The sequence below is a fragment of the Bufo gargarizans genome, chromosome 7 (assembly GCF_014858855.1).
Source record: "Bufo gargarizans isolate SCDJY-AF-19 chromosome 7, ASM1485885v1, whole genome shotgun sequence".
Taxonomy (NCBI): domain Eukaryota; kingdom Metazoa; phylum Chordata; class Amphibia; order Anura; family Bufonidae; genus Bufo; species Bufo gargarizans.
Window position 1 is genome coordinate 193,544,742 of NC_058086.1, and position 26,643 is coordinate 193,571,384.

The 26,643-nt window shown below is 42.8% G+C and overlaps 1 protein-coding gene across 1 annotated transcript in view; it reads right to left on the reverse strand.

The window, feature by feature from the left end:
• Window positions 1-26,643, reverse strand: part of ADAMTS9 (ADAM metallopeptidase with thrombospondin type 1 motif 9) — a 202,727-nt gene that overhangs the window by 79,738 nt on the left and 96,346 nt on the right. The window contains 12 exon segments of the mRNA XM_044301141.1: window positions 2,583-2,759; window positions 5,036-5,197; window positions 5,829-6,122; window positions 8,269-8,436; window positions 9,731-9,820; window positions 11,274-11,393; window positions 13,228-13,392; window positions 15,543-15,707; window positions 16,022-16,232; window positions 16,307-16,433; window positions 19,008-19,137; window positions 20,209-20,375. Of these exon segments, the coding sequence (XP_044157076.1) occupies window positions 2,583-2,759; window positions 5,036-5,197; window positions 5,829-6,122; window positions 8,269-8,436; window positions 9,731-9,820; window positions 11,274-11,393; window positions 13,228-13,392; window positions 15,543-15,707; window positions 16,022-16,232; window positions 16,307-16,433; window positions 19,008-19,137; window positions 20,209-20,375 (1,976 nt within the window).

The following is a 26,643-nucleotide window of genomic DNA, read 5'->3' on the forward strand; positions in this document are numbered from 1 at the left end:
TTAGTTTCACCCTTTAATTTGCATTACTGAAATAAATTAACTTTGCACGATATTCAAATTTTTCGATTTTCACCTGTATATATATATATATACAGGCATGCTCAACCTGCGGCCCTCCAGCTGTTGCAAAACTACAACTCCCAGCATGCCTGAACAGCCTACAGCTATCAGCCTACAGCAGGGCATTTTGGGAGTTGTAGTTTTACAACAGCTGGAGGGCCGCAGGTTGAGCATGCCTGTATATATATATATATACATACATATCTATATATATTGTATATTATATATATATATATATATATATAGTTTAATATATGTATATATTATATATATATATATATATAATTTGGACAGAAACAATAAAAAGCAACACCTAATACAATCTTATCTTGACATATAAAGTTGAATATGTAATATCTTGTTTCGAAAGAAAGAAACAAGCACATTACAACAATACAAATAATAGATTTTCCTTTGGTTTGAAAAGCAAAAAATGAAATAAAAACAGAAATGCTTTAAATGAAAAGACAGTTTGTTGTAGAATGTGATACTTGCTATACAATAAATATTTGAAATATGAATATTCATTGCAATGTTTCATACACATTTTGTATGGTATGTTTCATTTACATAAAAATTAATAAATACAATAAGAATAGTAATTAAAAAAAGTAATAAAAATAACGCATTTCAGGTATATGTCCCTTTGTTGCGCCGATAGATTCTCTCTCTCATACAGTACTCCTTGATGGACAATTAAAATCGATAACTCTCATTTAAGACTGCGAGATAAATATTTTTAAAGCATAATTTCATGGCAAGGCATAAAAAATAAAATAAAAACTGTCAAAATGATGACTTACAAATATTACTACTATAAAATGATATTTTACCTAATTTGGTGCTTAAAGAGGACCTGGCAGCTTCCTGAGATTCCTGTTTTTCGCAAACACTTGCATTTCCTATAAAGCAGCAATACTGGCACAGCTTTTGTTACACCTCTGCGTTGTTCAGTTCCTTTGTTATTCCTCTTGGAAATGTGTGGCTGAGATTTATCATGTTCTTTTAAGAAGGGGGCATCTCTACACAGTCTGACACTGTTAGATCTGATGTCAGAGTGTATAAGAACACTTCCCATTGACACCCAGTTGTTAAAGGAGTTTTCCGAGATTTTGATATTGATGACCCCTCCTCAGGATAGGTCATCAATATCAAATTAGCGGGGGTCCGACACATCGAACCCCCTGCCGATCAGATGTTTGAGGAGGTCACGGCTTTCCAGTGAGCGCTGCGGCCTCCTTGCAGCTTACCAAGCACAGCATCATCCATTGGCTAGAATCTTTGCTTCGTATTGCAGTTCAACTTAAATGGGACCGAGCTGTGCCTAGGCCACGTGACTGATGAATGTGACGTCACTGGCCTAGGAAGAGGCTGTGACCCTTACCAGAGCGCGCCATGACCTCTTCAAACAGCCCATCGGCGGGGTTGCTGGGAATCGAACCCTGCTCATCTAATATTGATGATCTATCCTAGGGATGGCCAACCTGAGGCTCTCCAGCTGTTGCAAAACTACAACTCCCAGCATGCCCACACTGCCTACAGCTATCAGTCTATGGCAGGGCATGGTGGGAGTTGTAGTTTTACAACAGCTGGAGAGCCGCAGGTTGGCCATCCCTGATCTATCCTGAGTATAGGTCATCAATATCAAAGTCTCAGAAAACTCCTTTAACTTACTACTACATTTTCAAGAGGAGTAACAGAGAAACAGCACAATGCCGTGTTCCATTAAAAGAGGATTAAAAATTGTTATTACATGGGGAATGCAAATATTTAGTAAAACAGACACGTCAGGAAAGACGATGTATCTTTAATCATACATATATTTATATATTTATTATGTTATTTTTGTGTTTTTTCCATTTCTTTTCATTTGTTTTTCTCATAAATAGAGAATATTTATCAGATATCACAAGCTACAACCAACGTTCTTTCCTCTAGTGAATAAAGCAAATATTCTAAACCATGTCAAATAAATATCCTAATATAGGTCATAAAATTATCCTTGATATTAAGGAGACTGACCGCAGGACTGCACTGATGGCATAGTAACATGTAACTACTTAACAACAAATCTAAAAGATAATTTACGTTAAATAAAATCCTTGATATTCTCCATGATAGGTTATTACCAATTTTTTTTTTTTTTTACATGTATTTTTTTGGGTAGCTGTTTTATATGCAATTCATGTTTTAGATTGAATAGCCCTTAACACTGTAACACAAATGTAACAGATATTTGACTGTGCATCACGTTTTACATAACACGATGAGCTCACATGAATCAAAGCCCGTTCTTTTCAAAGGAAAAACATGCCGAACTGATTTTGAGGTGGATACAGTAAGAAAGGATTTACATCAAAACTGACAGTTGTGCCTAACGCATCACTAAGTGCAGTGTTCAAAGAAACAACTTTGTATGTAGATGGAAGACCTTAGTTTTATAAAAATAAATGATGGATAGAATTCCATTTGTCATTAGTTAAAAAAACAAACAAACAAAACAAAAATAAGTAGGGTCATACCGAGCTCCAAGGACCTGTATTCCACGCAGAATCTGGAGGACAACTATGGGTGTTACATTGTTCACGGTCCGGGGGTTTATCCAGTATCTCACAGCTGAGATCGTTGAATCGCTCCCCGTTCGGTCTCTGGCATACCACAAGTCTTGTCCTTGTCCCGGAACCACATTTTTTTGAACACTGTAAATTGAAGCAAAGGATATTTTTAGTCATCTTATAGGGGTTGTCTCATCTTACACATTGGAGGCATTTCTCTAGGATATGCCACCAATGTCAGATAGGTGGAGGCCCCACACCTATCTTCAGAACATGACCCCCAAAGTGATGGGAAAGCACGGCCGTCCTCTATTAATTTCTATGGGACTGCCGGAGATAGACGAGCCAGCAAATGGGGCGATTGCCGCACTTGCGCTGTAAGCTCTACATTCATTTCTAAGGAACTCCTGAAAATAAATAAGCGCGCTTGCTTAGCTATTTTCAGAACTCCCATAGAAATTATTGGAGAGCATGCTGTGCATGCGCGGCCCACTCTCCTTTACTTCCAGGGAGCCGTTAAGCTGAAGACAGGTGCGGGTCTCAGAGGTGGGACCTATAAAGAATAGTCATTTTTCGGAATCTTTTTGGTGGCGCTGAAAACAGGAGGCAATGTTCCGCGTAATTTTGTATAAAAGAAGGTAGATTTGTATTCTTTTGTCAACGCGTTTCAAGGGCGCACAGCCCTCTTCATCAGGACAATAAAAGTATATACTGAGTAATGTCAGAACATCGTATTTTAAACAGTATTTTGGCGCGCAGGCCAGTGGTTTTGTGGGCGGGGAGCTGGTATGTATGACGCATAGGAACGCCCACGTCTGCCTGACTGACACCGGAGGTAAAGAGATGATTTGTTGTATGTTGGCTGATTGCTATATATATGGTTTAAGCATTTATAGAGATGTGTTTATATGTATTGGCCATCTTTATATGTCAAGATGTTGTTCGGGCCGTCCCGTCTTTTCATTCACGATCTCATGCTGTATATTTCTTGTGCTACTAACAGCACGGTAAAGCAGGGGGGACAGACCTGGATAGCGCTGTAACCTGCTGCAGGTAGCGGATTGAGGTCTGCAGATGGATCCAAAAGTGGACCCTTTTCTCATTAGTGCATAAATCTGGTACTGACCGGCAGCGGGGGACGTGCACTACAGGTCGCAGCATTGGATATGGATTTTTGAGGAAGAGATGTATCCTGTGGGTTGTTTCAGAATACTGGTTATTTTGGGCAGGGGTTGCGATGGCTATTTTGGGCAAGGGTTGCACAATTTGTCCCGTAGCAGGGCGCCGGCCTGCATCTTTTAGTGGGTACTGGAGTAGATGGTATCAGAGGGATCCAAAGGGGATGGTGTCATTACTAGCGTTCAGGTTGAATGACGCCTGGCAATGGAACTGTGTCCTGCATCTGTTGTCGATATACTAGCGTTATTATGTTGCTGCTTGGCAAAAAAGAAAGAAAAGGTATATTCTGTCGATCTGTTCCGACGTAGCAACATTAAAGTTACAGCATGTTTATATGTTTTGACGTTAAGTTGGGGTCACTATTAGTTATTTTGATTGGATGTAGGGGCTGGTTTTATCTGTATGCTCGATTTAGTATTGTTTATGAGCTTGTTATTTTGGATGTATGTTGTATTTTGTATTGGTATAGTGAGATTTAATTTATAAAGAAAAATCAATGGGAATTATAATTGTTCGCGCAGCCGGCATCTCTTCTGTCTTCTTTTGTGAGGAATAGGACCTTTGATGACGTCACTACGTTCATCACATGGTCCGTCACATGAGCTATCACCATGGTAAAAAAGATCATGTGATGGACCATGTGATGAGCGCAGTGACGTCATCAAAGGTCCTATTCCTCAAAGAAGAAGACAGAAGAGATGCCGGCTGCGCGAACAAGTGGATTAAGGTGAGTTAAATTATTATTATTATTTTTTTAACCCCTCCAGCCCTATTGTACTATGCATTCTGTATTCAGAATGTAATTATTTTCCCTTATAGCCATGTTATAAGGGGAAATAATACAATCTACACTACAACTAACCCAAACCTGAACTTCTGTGAAGAAGTTCGGGTCTGGGTACCACAGTCGGTTTTTTATCACGTGCGTGCAAAACACATTGCACCCGCGTGATAAATACTGAACATCGGAACGCAATCACAGTCAAAACTGACTGCAATTGCGTACCTACTCGCGTGGGTTTGCCGCAATGCACCGGGACGCATCCGGACCTTATCTGGACACGCTCGTGTGAAAGAGGCCTAAGGCTTTCTGCCATACATAGACTGCTTATACCTGACCAGGTGAGGAATCTCTTGAGGTGTTTGTGTTGCATCCTCTACTAGAATATTATTAAATTAGAGGAATCGTTAAAATTCATTCATATTCAGTTTACTCTAACTAGTTAATTAAGTAAAATTACCTCCCCCCAGTTGCCAAAGGCCCACTGAGGACAAGGTCCAGATTCACATGGCCGTTGCTCAGCAGGTTTGCTTCTCTCTTCACAGTTGGCTGCTGGATACCCGTTTTCGTCTTGGCAGACCACCACACGACGCTGGAATCCACCCGCACATGTGCTAGAACACTAAAATGTAAATGTGATAATCTTGACTAATCCGTCTTTATTACTGACCAGTTATATGTTTATCTGGGTCCCTCTTTACTCTCAACTCTCTTCCCACCTTGATAAATACTGCAGGAGGCTGGGAAACTAATTACTCATAACTGAAAACATACATTCTTATCTAAATGTTTAAGACATGAATACTGCCCTGTAATGCCCACGCAAAGCTACCATTTACTGCCTCTTAATACCGCCATACGCTGTAGAAATAATACTGCTATAAAGTGCCCTTTATACTCTATAATCCAATAAGAGCATTTTGGGGCCCCTACAATGTCCTGCTGATGGTGAGATTTAGTGCCAAAAAATGAACAATTCCAAAATTGTCCTCCGATTCTCCTCCTTTCATCAACTATAGATTGCCGTAATCTCGCGATGTGCAAGCTCATTTACATATCTATAAAATCTTTTTTGAAAGAAATTAAAACCACACAGCCCTATAGGACAGATATATTGCGGACATGCTAGCGGCGATCTAGCCTTGCGTTTCCGCAGCTCCATAGCCCAAAACCTGGTGACAAAATCCCTTTAAATAAAAAATTGTGGTCCATGTAAAATAAATGATGGCAAATAACAGGTATGTAGAACTTACCGCTCCCCATGGACCTATTCTCCATTGACTTCCACTTGAACCAATGGAGCGTCCACCATTCCTATTCAAGATGGCCAGGGTTGGGTTCGATCTGGCTTTTTGGTCTGTGTTTGGGAAGGGATTAATTGGCCGCCCATAGTCGTGGTTGACATAGTGACAAGGGGGCATGGAACACTCTTGCTCGGTCTGTGGACTGTCGTCCGGATCACATTCGTTATTGTCTAATGACTGGCCGAGGAAATCCACACAAACCACTTGCCTCACTGCCTTCCCCTGGCCGCAGGTCACCGAGCACTGGAGTAAAAATTAGAAAAATATTCTTCTTTCTAAATGAGTCATTTTGGGATTACAGGTGTGGAATTACAAGACATCATTTCACAGTATTCCAAGGTTTAAAGGGAACCTGTCACCCAAAAATCGCCTATTAAGCTGTTTACAGTACCTTATAGTGCTGTATACTCGTTTCTTGATGCACTTTTTGTTCGTTTTCCCGCATGTCTGCTCATTCAGAAATCGATGTTATATTCAGCTGCTGCCCCGTGCTTCAAGTCAGGCTTGAAGTCACGGGGGCAGCGGCCTCGGCGTCTTACATGGCCCTCTCCCCGCCCCCTGCCTCTGTTACTGACAGCCGAACTCCGAATCCGGGACCGCGCTCAACGGCCGCATGCGCAGTAAAGGGCGGCAGGAGCGCGGTCCCGGCTGCCGCGCGTACTACGCGCCGTCTTACTTTCGCCGCACTGCGCATGCGCCCGACATCCTGTATCAAACGCGCCCGCGCCCGGCATCTGGGCGCGGGCGCGTTTGATACAGGATGTCGGGCGCATGCGCAGTGCGGCAGGAGCGCGGTCCCGGCTGCCGCGCGTACTACGCGCCGTCTTACTTTCGCCGCACTGCGCATGCGCCCGACATCCTGTATCAAACGCGCCCGCGCCCGGCATCTGGGCGCGGGCGCGTTTGATACAGGATGTCGGGCGCATGCGCAGTGCGGCGAAAGTAAGACGGCGCGTAGTACGCGCGGCAGCCGGGACCGCGCTCCTGCCGCCCTTTACTGCGCATGCGGCCGTTGAGCGCGGTCCCGGATTCGGAGTTCGGCTGTCAGTAACAGAGGCAGGGGGCGGGGAGAGGGCCATGTAAGACGCCGAGGCCGCTGCCCCCGTGACTTCAAGCCTGACTTGAAGCACGGGGCAGCAGCTGAATATAACATCGATTTCTGAATGAGCAGACATGCGGGAAAACGAACAAAAAGTGCATCAAGAAACGAGTATACAGCACTATAAGGTACTGTAAACAGCTTAATAGGCGATTTTTGGGTGACAGGTTCCCTTTAAATATTAGCTGCATGATAGCTGTGACTCAGTGGCCATGGACGTAAAACGGTGGATCAGTGGTATGCACTAGTGCATTGCAGCCCTGAGGTTCTAGGTTCCAATCTAACCAAGGACAACATCTGCGTTGGGTTTGTATGTTCTTCTAGTGTTTGGGGTTTCCTCCCACACTCCAAAAACATACTGATAGAGAACTTAGATTGTGAGCTCCACCGGGGACACAAGCAATGATAATGTCTATAAAGCTCAGCGCTATATACGTGAGTAAAATAAATACATTTTAGTATGCTTTTTATATATTTCAAAAAAGTTTCGTAGACCCTATACAAAGCGTATCGCAGCCTTACCGAAGCATGCTCAGTTTAGGAATTCCATGACCAATTCCACCATGGTCTAGATCTAGACACTGTCTCGGGACTAAGAAAAAAGGTTTAATGGTTTATCTGGTTTAGAAAACCCATTTTAAATACTTTATAATCGCATTCAATTTGGATCTCCATCAATTAGCCATATCAGAGAGCAGCTACAAAGAGTGTCTCTCTCTGGAGGACCTAGCACATCTCTACTGATTTCAATGGGCACTATGCAATGCTTAAAGGGATTTTCCAGGATTTTTATACTGATGGCCTATCCTCGGGATAGGTCGTTATTATGAGATTGTCAGTTGTCCGACCCCGACACCCCTCACAGTTTACCAAGCACAGTGTGGTCCATTGGATAACGGATGTGGTTGGTATCGCAGCTCAGCCTCATTCACTTGAATAGGGCTATGTGACCGATGAATGTGACATCACATGGCCTAGGAAGAGGCCTAAACGCTCACTGAATGCCGTGGCCTCTTCGTATAGCAGATCGGCGGGGGTTCAGGGAGTCAAACCCCCACGAACTGATATTGAGGACCTATCCTGAGGATAGACCATCAATATGAAAATCCCAGTGCTCCCAGTGGTGGCATTGAAGGGAAAATGAACAGTTTTTGGTGTTCCCTGCAGATTGACGTCCAGGCAGCAGGACACCCTGTGATGAGCATGATGATTTTTGATTCCTTTTAGTTGGGATGCTGATCTTAGTTTTTCTATACGGTATAAAACACAGTTTTCATGTGACGTGCTTACCGAACTCCATTCCAGGGCTTTCCATTGTCCGCACGGTGTCACTGTACACACCTCCGTCGCTGACGGCTTAGGCAGGTGGGAACAAGCTGCTTCATCCGCCACTGCACCTTGATCATCGCGGCAGCTGACGTATCTCATTCTGGTCCCTTTACCACAAGTTGCCGAACACTGGGAGATATTGAAAAGATCTATGATTAGGAAGCAACTGGAATAATTTCCCCGGGCGCCTCAAGCAAAACTCCACAATTTACAGAATATTGATTTTTTTTTTCTCTCTTGAACATCTGATGACTGGGAGTGACATTTCTGGTCTTACTACTAATTTAGCAATTTTAGGAATGAAACCTAATCCTATAAATTCTGAGAATGAAGGTCACAGTTAATTCATGGAAGAGATCTTATTAGTGCCTGTGCCTGTCAGCTTATCCAGTGACCCAGTGGTTCACTGCTAAAGGGTTAATGCAATGGTTCACTATTATAGGATTAATGCAATGGTTTATTGTTAGAGTTGATACCAGGATCTTTGCTGAAACTATATATTTTATGCACTATGTCCTTCAAAAGGCTATATACCAACACGGGCAACAGGGGCGTTGCCATTACACCTAGAGGCTCTGCTTTCTTTGCAACTGCTGCTTTCTCTGCACTTTGAATTGACAGGGCAGGCAGTGTAAACGTAATCCCTGTCAATCAAGGGGCAGGGGGTGTGGCAGTTGCAGAGATAGCAGAGCCTCTAGGTGTAACGGTAACGCCCCCGTTGCTCCTAAAGGCTCATTTGCATACATTAAAACATCATTTTTCTCAGTAATGTGGGCACATATGAGCATGGGACCAACACAGATGTCTTCAGCTGCCAAGTGCACATGTAACAGGTCAGCCGGTGTCATAGGTACAAAACTGCTGACGGATGCCCTTTAAAAACTGCACTGTGAATGATGTAAAAATCCCAGAGAACAATGACAGAATTGCTATTTTTTATTCTATCCCAAACCCAGAATAAGTTACAAGTACCCCAAAATGGTTCCCTTAAAAAGCCAGTCTTTCAATATGGGTTAAGAACTGGACGGGGGTGTTAGTTGGAGAAGGACAATTCCCAATGTTTCATCCAAACCACCTCCAAACCTGATGGACAATTTAATGGAGCGTTTTTACTGGTTCTTTTAATGCAGCACATGATGTATAGTAAACATAAGTCATCTGTGTTTATTGGCGGTCTGGAATATGTAATGCGCATACAGACGTTAAATATGATTAATGATCTGCCTGATGGAATGGCCGTAAGGAGGTCGAAACCACAGACTAAGCTGAAGGAGCTCAACACATGGCCTGAGAACATCAGAAAAGAGTCCGTAAAATGCAGCCCTATCTATAGAGGAGCTGACGCGTTTTAGAGAAGATGCAGCAGAACTCGATAGTCATCAATGTAGGTGCAGGAGGCAATGCATTAGTAAAATATACTTACAGGCGTCCAAGATCCAAATCTCCACTGTGTCTTGCTGTGGGCTATCTGTTTGGTCTCAGGAATGCCCGGGCACGCGGCTGTTTCACAGTCCTGTCAAAATCAGTTTGGTTTGTTAGGCAGCTTCCTTTCCATAATTAATGCCTTTTTGATCTTGTTCGAGGCTGATGTCAGTCACTCTACACCTCTGGATGCACAATTGGGGCCAAGCCTAGGGTATATGCGTTTCCTATTTTTTTTTATGGAATAACTCTTAGGGGTGGATACAGAAAATAGAGAGGCCCCTGTTCAAAAACAATATATGGGCCCCTTGCTTCCCAAATGAGAATAGGGTGAAAGTCAGAGTACAACTCCTGCACAGGTCTTCAGAAAATCTGTGGGACAAGGGTTAGGCTGAATAGGCAGCCTCTTAGGGTACCATTATGGGGGGACGCAATGGATTAGTAAATTATGGATTGCAAAATATAACCAAAACAATACTCAGTCTTTCCATTCCTTTGTACAAGTGACGGAAGCCTAGAGGAATTAGTTGAGGCTGGTGGAAAATGGGTAGTATGTACTAAAAATAAGAACGGCAGGAGGGGAAGAGAGTGGGTGCCAGGGGGGCGTTTAAATGAGTGATTGTTTATCTGACAACTATAATGCTTTACTTCAGGGACGGATGGTGGTGGGGTTCATTCCGGAACATCTACCATGGGCACAGACTGAACCTGTCCCACCCTTGCTCACCAGTATACCGACCCCACAGTCATGGAATCATTAGCACAAACACATGTAATCTAGTAACATGTGTTAGATTGTGTAGGGAAACACCCTATTGACAAAGGGGGGGGGTGACATCCAGTCGTCAATTTACTCATACGTTTCTAGGAGCAATAACAGAGGAGCAGCACAATGGAGAATTGTAAGAAAAGGTGCTTCAGCGACACATCTCCTACAGGTCTTCTTTAAAGGGGTGTTCCCATCCAGACATTTATTGCATAGCCACATGATATGCCATAAACTGCTATTGGTCTCATCTCTAACACTTAAGACCGAGGCCCCGTCTCACGTCACCAAGAATGAAACGGTGGCTGTTCCTGTGCAACTCTCTTCATTTACTTCTATAGGAGTCCCAAAAATAGCTAGTAAGCTTGTTCAGCTTTTTTCAGAACTGTCTAAGAACTAAATGGAGATAATCGCGCAAGCACGGCCTTCTCTGCATTCATGGTGATAGATAGGGCTCCATTCTTGAGATAGGAGTAGGTCCCAAAGGTGCGACCTGCACCTTTCAGACATTTATATATCCTTTGGAAATATCCTTTGGAAATAATATCCATATGGCTATATACCCATTTAATTCTTTGCCAATGGCATGCAAAAGTGTAGCTGATTTGAGATACCCCAGTCATGGGAATAATTTGAAGTTCATCGACCCAATGCAAAATCTGTAACATGAAGCCAGGTATAACTGAGCAGAGAGACCATCAGACCCCATATAGGTCTCAGGTTTGACTACAACCTCCCCGTCCTTCCTGATTTTTCCTGGCATTGCAGAGAATCTCACCTGAGCGTCCGTAGGTCGGGTTGCGGCATTGCACTCACTGTCATCCACCACCGCTCCATAGGCTCCCACGACACATTTCACAGCTCTCATCTGATAACCGGTTCCACACGACGCCGTACACTACACATGAAAATACTGACATATTGATTATACCAGACAATGCAGCGCAATTTATGAAAATCCATAGCCTTTTTTCCTTACTTGAAAAATTTCATTGAAACTGGTGTCAGCTCGCTCACCTACTGCTTGGAGTTATCATGCTCGATTTGGTGCCTTCCAATGCAGAAGTAAAGAATCTCAAATAACAGAATTTAGCAAACTTTTGATTCTTGGAATTTGGAAGTTTTTACACCATCACATCATACAGTCTGGAAGGTGAGATGATCATTGATAGAACCTGTTCCATCCCCTCTCAGTCTATGGGGGTATCCAATCAAACACATCTGAGCATCGAAGGCATTGGAAGCATACAATAAGAGCTACTGGAGTCAGGGGCAGATGCTATCGCCTACCTAGGTGATAACCATCTGTAAATTGTTTACAGTGCCATAGTGTCCAGCAGAAAAAAATAAAACACCATTTGGAAATCTGGATGTTTTTTTATGAATTGTTCCAGGACCAGAAACATGGCCAAGGCTTCAATACAACAGGGGTGAGGAACAAGGAATGTGTGCAGTGACCCAGCATCACTATGTATCCCAAATGGTTAGGTATGGTTAACACTGGCAGCTTTGGTCCAGTTTTCCCAGGCGATGGGCTTGTCCCAACCCCTGGTTAGTAAGTCTAAGTTGAGCTGAGCTAGAGGCCACACTTGCATGTGTGAGCTCCTGAGAAGTAGGGCTGAAGAAAAGCCTGATCCAGGAAAATACTATTGCTGAGACTGAAAGCAACTGAACTGAGAGAATATCCCTGAAGATAAGAAAGCCTGAAATACATCCAAGGCCATGCCTGGAAAGTCAGTAAGGTACAGCACGTTCATGGCAATAAAACTTGTTTGTGGTCTGGGTATATTGCTTTGGTTGGTGTCCACAACTCTATGGGATGGACTGACCATCTGGATTTAAGATATGCACTCTGTAGCCTGGGCATTGCAAAAAGAGTTGTGGAGAATGGAATTGCACGTCTCTGGTTATTTTGGAAGACTGCAAAGTGTGTCTAGAAACAGACTCGGGGAGGACTATTGCTACCATCATTGCTGCCTATACACAGCAATTGGGAAAATTCTACTCTGTAACATACTTTGGAACTGTGCTTCTTGCTGCTATATGTTCTGCAACTCCCATCATCTATTCAGTAAAGAGGGCCTGCTCTTGACTCCACCATCTATCCACCAGCCCTGTCATCATCCTGCTATCCTGCCTTGCACCCTGCCAATCTCCCAACATTAAGGGCACCCAAACTATCACCAGGCAGGAGCCTTTGAAAAAGCCCAGGGTGTGCCCTGAGGAAAGAAATTCACGTCCTAAGGGAGCATTCCCATCATCCTCCCAGCTCTCCCCTTTGATGTTGCTGCATGTGGTTTCCCACTGGTTGGTCACACCTTATTTTCTTCCCACTGTGCAGCAGCATTGGTCTACTGTTCTCCCCTATCCAGCGTGTGCAGATGAATGCTGGTGTCTATTAGAGTTTGGGGTTTCCATTTTTTCTGAGGTCTGAAGTCTAGGGGTTTGAATATTTTTTGGGTCTGGAATTCGAGGTCGGAATTAATTTTAGGGCCTGAATTGGTTATGTGCACTGCTCATGATTCACCAGCAATTGATTGAAGGTATTCTGGTTGGTGACCTATACAAGGGGAAAATGTCCACTAAAACATGAGCACTGACCAATTTTTTTGGTCCACAGGGTGATTCAAAGTAGCATTCCATATTATTATCCTTTAGTTCAGTACATTACGCTTGGTTCATATTATTTCTCTACAATGTTACAGTTAATGTATAAAAGAAAATAATTGTACCTGCCCCCATGGACCAACTTGCCACGAGGCACATTCCTGCTGTTGACAAGTCTGAACCGATGCGGGCTTGGTCTCTTGATCACAAACTCTATAATTTACTCGGCTTTCTCCAAACTGGCACCAGGTCTGACGATGTTTGTGACCCTTTCCACAAGTCACGAGGCACTGCAAGTAAAGTGACCATACCAAGATTTACCATATGATCTCTATGCTTAACCAAAAAGCTAGTCCTGATATGTCAGGGTTAAAAGAAACAGGGAGGGAAATAAAAAGGTTCTCCAGTTTGGACAATCCATACTTGTTAAAAGGGTTCCTTGAAAAGAAACTAATCATAGAGTCACCTCCAGCGATCAGCTGTAATCTTTGAGAAAACCTGTCGATAAGGGTTCATTTTCCCTGCAGCGCCTCCACTGGGCAGATTAAGCATTACACAGTGCCGATTCTGGTGAGTGAATGTGTTGTCTTTGTAATGTTGGACAGGACAGGTCCTCCAGAGAAAAAGAAACTCTTTATGATTGTTCTCTACTCTCGTCAAAACATGAATCTCCTGAACAGAGAACCTCCCTATAACTCAAAATTCACTAATGGCTAAAATGGGTTTTCTAAACTAAACCTTCCAAAAATTGAATTAACCCTCCTACATAGCCGAACGGGCTGAGCTATGCTGTAATAGGTTGTCTGGTTTGTTTGGATCTTACGTTCCGTATCCTCATTTATTAGGCTGAGTTCAGAAAAGCTACAAAGAGTATCTCTCGCTTTGCAGGACTTGGCACATCTGTCATTGATGTCATTGTAATTGTTACTGTAAATAATATAATAAGTGATAGCCAACATGGTTTTACTAAGGACAGAGGTAGAAGCCTGGACAGAGGTAGATATTGTGTTTTTGGACTTTGCAAAGGCGTTCGATACTGTCCCACATGGACGACTAATGGGTAAATTGAGGTCTATTGGTTTAGAAAATATAATTGGTTATTGGATTGAAAACTGGCTTCATGATCATATCCAAAGAGTTTTGGTCAATGATTCCTACTCTGAATGGTCCCCGGTTATAAGTGGTTCTGTGTTGGGTCCGCTATTATATAACTTATTCATTAATGACATGGAGGATAGGATTAATAGTGCTGTTTCTATTTTTGCAGATGACACCAAACTATGTAATACGGTATAGTCTATGGAAGATGTTAATAAGTTACAAGCTGACTTGGACAAACTTACTGTTTGGGCCTCCACTTGGCAAATGAGGTTCAATATAGATAAATGTAAAGTTATGCACTTGGGGGCTAATAATCTGCATGCGGCATATGTCCTAGGGGGAGTAAAACTGGGAGAGTCACCCGTTGACTTCAATTAAAAGAGGTATGGACTTGCGGGACAGGGATGAAATATTACCACTATACAAAGTAAGGCCTCATCTGAAATACACGGCTCAGTTCTGGGCACCAGTTCATAAAAAGGATGCCCTGGAGATAGATAAAGTGCCAAAGGAGAGCAACTAAACTCATAAAAGGCCTGGAAGATCTTAGCTATGAGCAAAGATTAAAATAACTGAATTTGTTTAGTCTTGAAAAAAGACATCTAAGGGGGGACATGATTAACCTGTACAAAATATATCGAGGAGAGCTATTCTGTGTTAAACCCCCTCAAAAAACAAGGGGCCACTGCCTACGCCTAAGAGGCAACAAGCATTCTTTACAGTAAAGTTTAGATTACTTTTTATTTCAAAATAACATTGAGGCTTATGGCAATGTATAGAAATAATGTCCTACACACCCTTTCCCTTAAAAGGAAGATGGACGTTGATCCAGGGATTTGTTCTGATTGCCACATCTGGAGTGGGGAAGGTTTTTTTTCTCTCTCACTTTTTTTTTTTTTTGCCTTTTTCTGGATGAATATAGCAGGATTACAGGTTGGACTTGATGGACTTCTGTCTTTTTCCAACCTTAATTATGTAACTATATGATGTCAATGGAAACTGTGTAATGCTTCATTTTCTTTGTAGTGGCGGTGCAGTAGAATTAATCACTTGCTGCTGTATTAACCATAGTTTACTATGTATCTCTGGGGGTGGTAGCAGCAGGGCATACTGTGATCAGCTGATCGTGACCCTTCTAACAAACAGTAGACATGGATGACCTTATAGATTCTGTTCAGCCATCTTTTGGTAACATCCATACTGGATTAAGCATACATTGGAAGGACACAGAAGGATGTTGAGATATTTTCAAACTCTAAAAATGTTATAGTTTAGTAACTTTACCAGTGTAAACTTTCTACAAAAGTTCCATGATCAAACGTGAGGTTGTCACACTTACATCTGACCAGTCACCTGTCTTCCACTGCGGACACAAGACGTCGCTGCATCTCTGTTCTGTTAGCTTCTCTTGTTGGCTACACTTGGAATCATCGAGAACCTCACGGAAGGAATTGACACATACTGCTCTCCGTCTCCTTGTGCCGCTTCCACAACTTTTGGAGCACTGTGCAGGAAACGAGAGTCAGAAAGTAACCATGATAAGTCCAAGCAAGGCATAATCACAGTGAAAAATGCTATCAAATTACCCTCAATTTGAAGGCCATGGATAAAAACCACTGCATTAGACTGATCCTATGATGTTCCTTGGCTGTGCAACATGTCTACTTACTGCTGAAACATGCTACTGTGCAGGCTACATCTTGAGGAACCATTTAGCTAATTTCATTGACCACTACTGTGATGTCGAGATCAGATATCTATCACGATCAGGATCTAGTCTAAGTTATGTAGAAACCTCTCTGCTCAGGCAATACTAACTTCTGACCAGGCTGAGTAGCTCCATCTTCCAGTGTTACAGTCCACATAACATTTCTCCTTGCTGCTGGGCTTCTGTAGACCACTGCAGAACCGATCATCTACCTTCTCCATCTTTCCTTCTGACTTGATGACTTTGGCACAGTAAAAATCAAGCGTTCGGTAGCCCGGGCCACACTGGGCAGTGCATTCACTCTTTCTGTCCATGTGCCACCTGTGAATATCTGATGTTAGCTTTGGCCAGGTTGGAGAATGTATTAATAAAGGATTATTCCTTGTATAAATTACCTTAATTCACAGTCAGCGTTACAGGGTTCAGTGACGAGCTCAGGCTGGGAAATGCGATCACATCTTTGGTCTGAAACCACCAGATGATCAGAGTCCCTTGTACATATAGGCTTTCGCTTCCTTTCTCCTGTGGAAAGAGATATTGTCAGGCTTCATGACAGGTAAGTAATAGCGATGCCGGTCTATACATATTACAATACTATAAAAACGGCAATAATAAAATAATATTAGAATTCTCCACATGGAGATAAATAGGAGAAAAAGAAGAAAGAAAGCAAAGAAATAAAGGAAAGAACGAAAGAAAGAAAGAAAGAAAGAAACAGACAGATATTTAGATACCTAGATAGATAATATAAAAAATCTAATAACAAAATAACATCAGAATTCTCCCAATGGAGATACATAGAGAGATAGATATAGAGAAAGAAAGAAAGAAAGATATACCATATATAAATAGATCATAGATACTGTAGATACGATAGATACGATAGATAGATAGATAGATAGATAGATAGATAGATAGAGCCTGGCAATGTGTCTTGAGCAGTGTTACAATCTATATTTTAATTATTTTGATGCAAAAAATAGAAAATAAATAGATACAATACTAATAGATACAGTAGATAATAAGAATACAATGGATATATAGATAGATAGATAGATTAGATACATAGGTAGATATGAGATAGATAGATTCGATACATAGGTAGATATGAGATAGATAGATACATAGATTGATTAATTGATTTGATACATAGTTAGATATTAGATAGATAGATAGATAGATAGATAGATAGATAGATATCTGGCAATGTGCCTTGAGCAGCATTACTGTCCATATTTTGATTATTTTGATGCATAAGACATTACATAACCTGACATTTTGATCACCGATCACAGCTTCCGTGTCCGTCTCAAACTACTAATGTTATCTGCTATTATTTGGTCTTCAAAACCCGATGTGATTCCCTTCAGGGATAATGTAAAGGTGATGCTTATGTTCTGCAGTCTATTTTCCTGTGGACTTAAAAGCCATAGGGGTCCATTGAGAGAAGGCTCTTATTTATCTTCCGTGAGAATAATATGACACGTTTTCGATGTGACTATCCGCGCCATTCATCAAAGTGTTAGAGATGCCGGACAAGCTCCATAGAATAACAATGAAAAGTTTCTCAATCCAAGCAAGTGGAACAAGAACCTTTGAATCGGCTGTAACACTGAAGCGCCGGACAGCAGGGACTTCAATGCATTTCTAATGAGGAGATCGGTAAGTTATTGAAAAAGCAACACAGATGGGCATCGGTAAATTCTACAAGCGTCTCTCCGGTAGTTGTGACAAAAAGAGAAGAAAATACTAAATTCTAACAAGCATGAACTTGTCATTTTGCTAAGAATGTCACGTCTAGAAGGAAGTGAGTATCAGGGTAAGTTCAATGTACGAGGGAGCTGCACAACATAAAACATATTAAAGGGGATCTCTGTTTTCGACAATCCTTTTTTGCTTCGGAGGTCCTCAGGTCATAAGCTGATTGCAAAGTGTAGAATGGTTGGGAACCCCACTGATCAGAAGAACAGGGGTCCCCCCCGCCTCCACCCATTTGAATGGAGCAGTGGTCAAGCGTACGCATTGCTGCTCCATTCAAACTCTATGGGACTGCTGGTTTACTTGGCTATCTCTGGCAGTCCTATAGAGATGTATGGAGCGTCAGCATGCAGGCCCAACCGCTGCCTTATTCATACAGAGGGACACAGGATGCCCATTCTTTGGATTGGACCCCACCGATCCAGCAGTCCACTAGACAAGGATTTACTTCTTGTAATAAGAATACCCCTTCAAACTGTTGCAACCATTTACTTCGATGGCTTATAAAAATAGAAAAGGCAATATAACTCCATGATCAGACTACACAAGGCTTGCTTGTAGTCTGTTACCATGGAAACCCATAGCTCAGCATAGAAGCTGTAGACACAGAACAGCAAGATATTTTAATAAAGACTATTAGCAAAGGTGCTTCAAGGGGTTGTCCCATGAAAAATATTCTACAGTTTTTCAAACCAGCACCTGGATCTGAATGCTTTGTGTAATAGCTCCTGAGTTATTCAATGGAATCTATCTGTATAGCTCCACCTGCTGTTTGCTCTTATTCTAAGTTCTCTGTCCTGCTCACTGAGACTGAAGCACACACTCCGCGCTTCGTTCCATCCTTCAACTGCCACCAGCTGCAGCAGAAAGAACACACCCCTGAGAAAGGACATGCCCCCTGAGAAAGGACACACCCTCTTAGAAAGGACACGCCCCTGAGAAAGGACAAACCCCTGAGAAAGGACATGTCCCCTGAGAAAGGACACTCCCTCTGAGAAAGGACAGGCCCCCTGTGAAAGGACACCTCCCCTGAGAAAGGACATGCCCCTTTAGAAAGGACACGCCCCCTGAGAAAGGACATGCCCCCTGAGCTGACAGCTTGAAATAAATCTAGCAGAATAATTGGAGCAATGAATGGGGAGATCTCTGGGTCCATGTGAGGCACACATGAGGTAAAAAAAATTTGTCAAGTGCTAGTTTATGTTTCAATTCATTGAGTCATTAACTCCTTGAGTCATTTTGTGTTTACTAAATAATGCTGAAATATACTTGCCGGAGACAAATCTTAAAAATAATGAACAAATGTGACTCAACCAACCTCAACAGAGTTTGTCTTACCTTGGCAAATTTTACTACATGCCTGCCATGGTCCGTAAGAATTCCAATAAAAAAGCTGAGGTTTATCTTCAATTGGAATATTAAAAGTATATCGAACATCTGGGTTATATAAATTGCCGACTGATAATATCTAAAGAGAAAGGAAAAAAAATAATAGTAACACCTTTAAAGCCAATGTACACCCCTTCAGAGGCAATTTTTTTTAATGACTGCATGTTACTCATTTTTGGCTAAAAATCTTTTTTTTCAATTGGCCTTAATTAAAAATATTGAGCCGTTCTGTCACAAAGGGTTAACTGTTTTTCTAACTGTGTGACTGGTACTTCCACTTTGTGTCATCTAATAACCCTTATCTCTAAACTACTTAACTACTGAGAGGTCATAAATACTTATTTAAGCCACTTTCTTATCAGTAAGATAAGAGCTGAGCTATAATGAGTGTTTATAATGTCAGAGAGCAGAGATAAGGAGCCCGTCAGCTCCTGGTCTGACGGAAAAAAATGAAAATCCAAAGGGTGCTACTAGAGCATGTCAGCTCTGTACAGAAAAAAGGATTCCATATTTTTTAATAAAGACCAATTTAAAAAAATATTTTGAGCTTAAAATGAGTAAAATGCAATTATAAAAAATAATTGCCCCCATAGGTGTACATAGCCTTTAAAGTAATTGCACAGGATTACATAAAAGGCTCTGAGTGTTTTTCAGAAACAGCTCCACTCTTGTCCATAGGCTGGGTCTGGTATTGCAGCTTAGCGTCACTTCAATAGAGCTAAGCTGTAGTTTGTGTGTTTTCAAGTTCATTGTACAGGTTCGGGTTATCTAAGACTCCCGTTATGGATTCTGCTACCACGGACCATAATGGAATTCTATGACGGCATGCACTATGGAAGCCTATAAGAGGCATTCCGTATTACATTCCTTCATAATAGAAGTCTATGGCCTCTTATAAGCTTCCGTGGTGCATGCCGTCATAGAATTCCGTTATGGTCCGTAGTAGCAGAATCCATAACGGGATTCTTAGATAACCTGAAACTTTACGCCGAACTTAAAAACACAAGTTCGCTCCACACTACTAAGCTGCAATACTAGACAGGTTCTGTTTCTAGGAAAAAAAAGGCAGCTGCTTTTTCTAACGCTACAGTAATTTTTAGCTTATTTCAGGGTAGAAAACCACAATTTCTTCGAGGAAGAGCTGTATTACCTGCAGCACAATTTCTTGGTCAATTCGATCTGTGCAATTAAGTCTCTCCACTGCATGGTCTGACCCACTGTATTCAATCACCGCGTTGCTCACTTTGATTTCCCTTTTGAACATACTGACCACAAAGTCGCCATTTAGAAGGAATTCCCCGTGGCTGTTTGATAAAGCTGTAAGGAGAAAGACAATAACTCATATAAGAACCTTGTGACACGTCGCGGAGCTCCCAGGGTCAAACACAGCGGTTACAGAGATCTATGATCTGCAATACACTTTGTGAATTTATTGTAACCCTCACAGTTATATTAATCGGTGGGTTCAATTGTGTCAGCGTCGCGGATACCACAAAGAAGTGTCTCTATATTCAAAGAGACACTATTATCATTACAATTATTATTCAGCATTTATTAAAAAATATAGAAAGTTAAAGGGGTAATCTGCTTAGGACAATGTATTTTTTTATTCAAAGGGTCACAGGTATCCTACTGCTGGGACCTCCAGTGATCATCTGTAATCTGTAGGGAAATCTGACAGTAATTGATTAATTTCCCTGCAGTGCCACTTGTGGTGAATGAAGCATTACATAATTCTCATTGAAATTTAATGGATTGTCCATGTAAGATAAGCTCTATATAGCTGTTGTACGTTTTAGGTAAAATATAAGGGTCCTAAACGCAGGACCTCCCTCCATTATCTCAAGTTGTGTCCAACTGGCCTAGCTGCGTAGAGTGTATGTTATGTTGAGGCCTTGTGCTAAAATAAAAAAAATATCAAGTTTTCCCCCATCAATCTGGACTTAATAGCCCATAATGAGAGAGTGAAAACAGCATTGTAGACATTTTTGCCAATTTTAGAAAAAATAACCAACCACCTTGAGATGTTTCTACACCTTGATTATAGACTCTTCAGGTAAATTCATTGATTGGACATGATTTAGAAATACACAGCCCTGTCTATATAAGGTCTCACAGCTGACAATGCAAATCAGAGCAAAAACCAAGCCATGAGGAGGAAATAACTGCCTGTAGAGCTCAGAGACAGGATTGTGTGGAGGCATAGATCTGGAGAAGGGTACAAAAGTTGTGGTCAAGGCCACAGTGACCTCCATAACATAAATAGAAGAAGTTTGGAAGAACCAAGACTCTTCCTAGAGCTGGCCGCCCCACCAAACTAAAATTTCGGGGGAGAAGTTCCTTGGTGAGAGAAAGGTGATCAAAAACCCAATGGTCACTCTGTCAGAGCTCCAAAGATCCTGTGTGCAGATGGGAAAAACTTCCAGATGGTCAACCATCACTGCAACATTCCACCAATCTGGGCTTTATTACAGAGTGGCTAGAAAGAAGCCTCTCCTCAGTAAAAGACACATGAAAGTTTGCAAAAGAGTACCTTAAAGGGAACATGTCATGTGGATATTTGATTATAATCTAACTAATTATATACAATCATTAACTACTAAAAAGTGCCTTAGATGTATTCACTAACTGGTGTGACAGATGGTTACCTCATAATATACACAAAGATGCCACATGCCGCATGCTAATGAGCTGATTTGAGTCCAGCGTGATGTCAGTGAGTCCAGCGTATATTTAATTCAGAGCTAAAGCCACTCTGCTCACCTGCTGCTGATTCATATGGAAAAAAAACTGTCAATCAGCAGCAGGTAGGTGGGGAGAGTCAAGAGCTCATAAATATTCATCATTATCAGCTAGAGCTTTTCAATACAAGATGTTGGCAGATTGACTGAGTCAATTAAAGAAAGTGACCCAGCATTTTGCTAAGAGAATCAGTCACTTATTTATGTTGCCCTTAGTTAGGACACCATAAAACTGGTGACAGGTTCCCTTTAAGGACTCTCAGACTCTGTGAAAGAAGATTCTCTGGTCTGATGAAACAAAGACTGAACATTTTGTTCTCAATTATTAGAGTGATAAACTTGGCACTTCTCATCGCCTGCCCAATACCATCCCTATAGTGAAATATGGTGGGGACAGCACCATGCTATGTTTTTTTTTTTTCAGTGGCTGGCACAGGGAGGCTGCTCAGGGTTGAAGGAAAGCTGAATAAAACAAAGCAAAGAGATATTCTTAATGAAAACCTGATCCAGAGTGCTCTGGACCTCACACTGGCCAGATAATGACCCTAAGCTAACAAACAACAAGAGCGGCTTAAGGACAACGCCTTGACTTGAACCTAAGAGAACATCTCTGGAGAGGTCTAAAAATGGCTGATGGTCCCCATCCAACCTGACAGACCTTGAGAGGATCCACAAAGAAGAATGTCAGAAAGTCCCCAAATCCAGGTGTGCTAAGCTTGTGTCATTGTCACGAGGGTGTCAAGAGCCACGCCTGACTCCGTTGTACCCGGGGTCAGGAGGTCGCAGCGGTTGGCTGCACGCTCTATGTCAGATAGGGAAGTTTCCTCATTGTAGCTTTCTGGGTTTGCTTTACAAACCCTTTTGGCTCACTCAGGGATCCGTAGCTCCTTCTCTCAGCTGTTCCTTGTCCAGCACTCCCAATCCTCCTTATATTCCCCTCTCACACTTCTCTGGTTGCCAGATATAGAGCTTCCTGCCTGGACATCTATTCTGACCCACTGGAGCGGTGTTGCTGCGTTCTCTGAGTGTTGCCTTAGAACACTACCCTCCGGATCCCTGTTGGACCTTTGTGGACAATTGTTGCCGTCCACCTGGGTGTTTTTGTTTGTCTGTGTTTGTCTGTCCTCTCCCTGGTGTTTCCCTCTTAGTGCAGTGGTGAGGACTAGCGATCCCACCGGCCCGTTCATTATCTAGGGCTCATTTCAGGGAAAGCCAGGGTTTAGGCACGTGATCGCCGCACGGGTGAGGAACCCGTCTAGGGACGTCAGGGCAGGCAGGTACCAGCTGCAAGGTGAGTTAGGGGTCACCACCTTTCCCTCTCCCTTGTGCAGGGCTTTCCCTGTTTTCCTCCCTGTGTGTGTTGCCGGTCATTACATTATATCTGGCCCTTATTTTTGTGTAGGTAAAAAAAAAAAAAAAAAAAAAAAAATTTTTTACCTACTTAGAATCCAGTATGGATCCAATTGCTGCTCTGTCCGAACAATTTCATGGCCTGTCTTTGGAGGTGGCAGGATTGAAGGCGTCGGTCCTCCAGCAACAGCAGCAATTACAACAGACCGCAAGCCCAGCGGTTGCTACTGGTAACCAGGTTGTTGCGGAACCCAAGGTCCCTCTCCCTGACAGATTTTCTGGGGGAAGGGACAAGTTTTTGACGTTCCGTGAGGCCTGTAAACTATACTTTAAACTGCGTCCTTACTCCTCTGGTAATGAAGAACAGCGGGTGGGTGTTGTTATTTCCCTGCTGCAGGGGGACCCGCAGTCCTGGGCGTTCTCTTTACCTACTGATTCCCAGGCTCTTCGGTCAGTGGATGAGTTTTTCGGGGCCTTGGGTCTCATATATGACGACCCTGACCGAGTCGCACTGGCTGAATCAAAATTACGGAGACTCCTACAAGGAGAGCGGCCGGTAGAGGAGTATTGCTCTGACTTCCGTAGGTGGGCTACGGATACCCAATGGAACGACCCGGCTCTCAGGAGTCAGTTCTGCTCTGGGTTATCCGAAAGGGTTAAGGATGCGCTTGCATTGTATGAGACCCCCTTTTCCCTTGATGCAGTTATATCCCTTTCTATCCGTATAGATAGACGCCTTAGGGACAGGTTGAAAAAACCGGAGCCATTGATAACCCCTCCCAAGCAGCAGTTAGTCTGTACGGACATAGACGAGCCTATGCAGCTAGGAGGAACTACTCGTCAGGTCCGTCCTCCTGAGGTTCGCCGTAGGCGTGGGGGTTGTTTTTTTTGTGGGGAGAGGGGTCATTTCATTAACGTCTGTCCTTCTTTCCTCAGAAACAAAAAAACCGTCGGAAAACTACTAACCCCAGGCTGTGTGGAGGATGTCAGCCGGGGGGTATACGTCTCCTCCATACGTACATCGCAATTTGTGTTGCCAGCGGTTATTGTTTTTGGTGATAAGACAGAGACTATTTCTTTCTTTCTAGACAGTGGAGCAGGGGTAAATTTGATAGATGCCCATTTTGCCCGCACTATGGGTTTGTCTCTCTGTACGTTACAGAGACCTATTCCCATATTTGCTATAGATTCTGCTCCTCTGTCTCAGAGAAACCTCACCCACATCGTCCATAATTTACACCTTCGGGTAGGGGACCACCATAACGAGATGCTTTCATGTTATGTTCTGGAGGGGCTTCCCACTCCGGTGGTGCTGGGCCTACCCTGGTTGGTAGCGCACAATCCAGTGGTGGATTGGCAGGCCAGGGAGATATTGGAGTGGAGTGAGCCGTGCAGAGAAAATTGCTTAAATAGCAATTGCTTAGTTGCCTCCATAACTACCCTACCTACATTTGTTTCGGACTTTGAGGACGTTTTTTCTGAAAAGGGTTGTCAGAAGTTACCACCTCATCGTCCTTATGATTGCCCGGTTAACCTCATTCCCGGCGCAAAATTACCCAAGACCAGGTTATATAATCTTTCAGGTCCAGAGAGACAAGCCATGAAGGATTATATCTCCGAGAGTTTGGCTAAGGGACACATCAGACCCTCTTCTTCACCCGTGGCTGCAGGGTTTTTCTTTGTTAAAAAGAAAGATGGGGGCCTGCGTCCTTGCCTAGATTTTCGTGAATTAAATCGGATAACCATCCGAGACCCATACCCTCTTCCTCTCATTCCTGACCTGTTTAACCAGATTGCGGGTGCTAGGTGGTTCTCCAAACTCGATCTTAGGGGGGCCTACAATCTGATTCGTATCAAGGAGGGGGATGAGTGGAAGACAGCTTTTAACACCCCTGAGGGGCATTATGAAAATCTAGTTATGCCTTTCGGCCTGACCAATGCTCCTGCCGTCTTTCAACATTTCGTTAATGACATTTTTAGTCATCTAATCGGCAGGTTTGTGGTAATATACCTAGATGATATCTTAATTTATTCGTCTGATCTGAAAACACATGAGGAGCATGTCAGACAAGTACTGCAGGTCCTACGGACGAATGAATTATATGCTAAAATTGAAAAATGTGTTTTTGCCGTTCAGGAGATACAATTCCTAGGTTATTATTTATCTGCGTCAGGTTTCCGTATGGATCCTAGGAAGGTCCAGGCAATTTTGGATTGGGATCTTCCTGAGAACCTCAAAGCACTACAACGGTTCTTGGGCTTTGCGAATTTCTATAGGAAATTCATTAAAAATTATTCGGTGATCGTAAAACCGCTTACTGACATGACTAGGAAGGGGACTGATTTTTCTAAATGGTCTGACGCCGCTAAAGTTGCTTTTTCCTCTCTAAAAGAGAGGTTTACCTCAGCACCTGTACTAGTCCAACCTGATGTCTCTCAGCCTTTTATTGTTGAAGTCGATGCATCAGAGGTGGGAGTGGGGGCTGTACTGTCTCAGGGTCCGTCTCCTGGCAAATGGCGTCCTTGTGCTTTCTTTTCTAAAAAACTATCTGCAGCGGAACAGAACTACGATATTGGCAATAGGGAACTGTTAGCTATTAAACTTGCGTTTGAGGAGTGGCGTCACTTTTTAGAGGGGGCAGTCCACCCCGTCACTGTGTTTACGGACCACAAAAATCTGCTGTACCTCGAATCAGCTAAGCGTCTCACCCCTAGACAGGCTAGGTGGTCGCTATTTTTTACCAGGTTTAACTTTGTGATTACCTATCGTCCTGGGGTAAAGAATACCAAGGCTGATGCACTATCTCGTTGTTTCCCTGGAGGGGGTAATGTGAGTGATCCGGTACCCATTCTACAAAGAGGAGTAGTTGTCTCTGCGGTACACTCTGCCTTGGAGGGGAAGGTGTTAGAGGCCCAGGGGGACGCCCCGGTCTCTTGCCCTTCAGAGAAGTTGTTTGTACCGTTGAACCTACGTCTCGAATTATTAAAGGAACATCATAATTCGGCACTTGCTGGGCACCCGGGTAGTAAAGCAACCTTAGAGCTATTGTCTCGTCGTTTTTGGTGGCCAAGGTTGCGTCAGGATGTATTGGATTTTGTGTCTTCTTGTTCTACCTGTGCGCGCGCAAAAGTTTCACATACACGTCCTGCAGGGTCTCTATTACCACTCGTCATTCCCAATAGACCATGGACACATCTGTCTATGGATTTTATCACTGACTTACCTTTGTCTGCGGGTAAAACAGTGATTTTGGTAGTAGTGGACAGGTTTAGCAAAATGGCACACTTTATTGCGTTACCCGCACTACCTAATGCTAAAACTCTTGCTCAGGTATTCGTCAGTGAGATCGTGAAGCTTCACGGGGTCCCCTCCGATGTTGTTTCGGACCGGGGAACCCAGTTTATTTCTAAATTTTGGAAAGCTTTTTGTTCCCGTTTAGGGGTTCACTTGTCCTTTTCCTCAGCTTTCCATCCTCAGTCGAATGGACAGACTG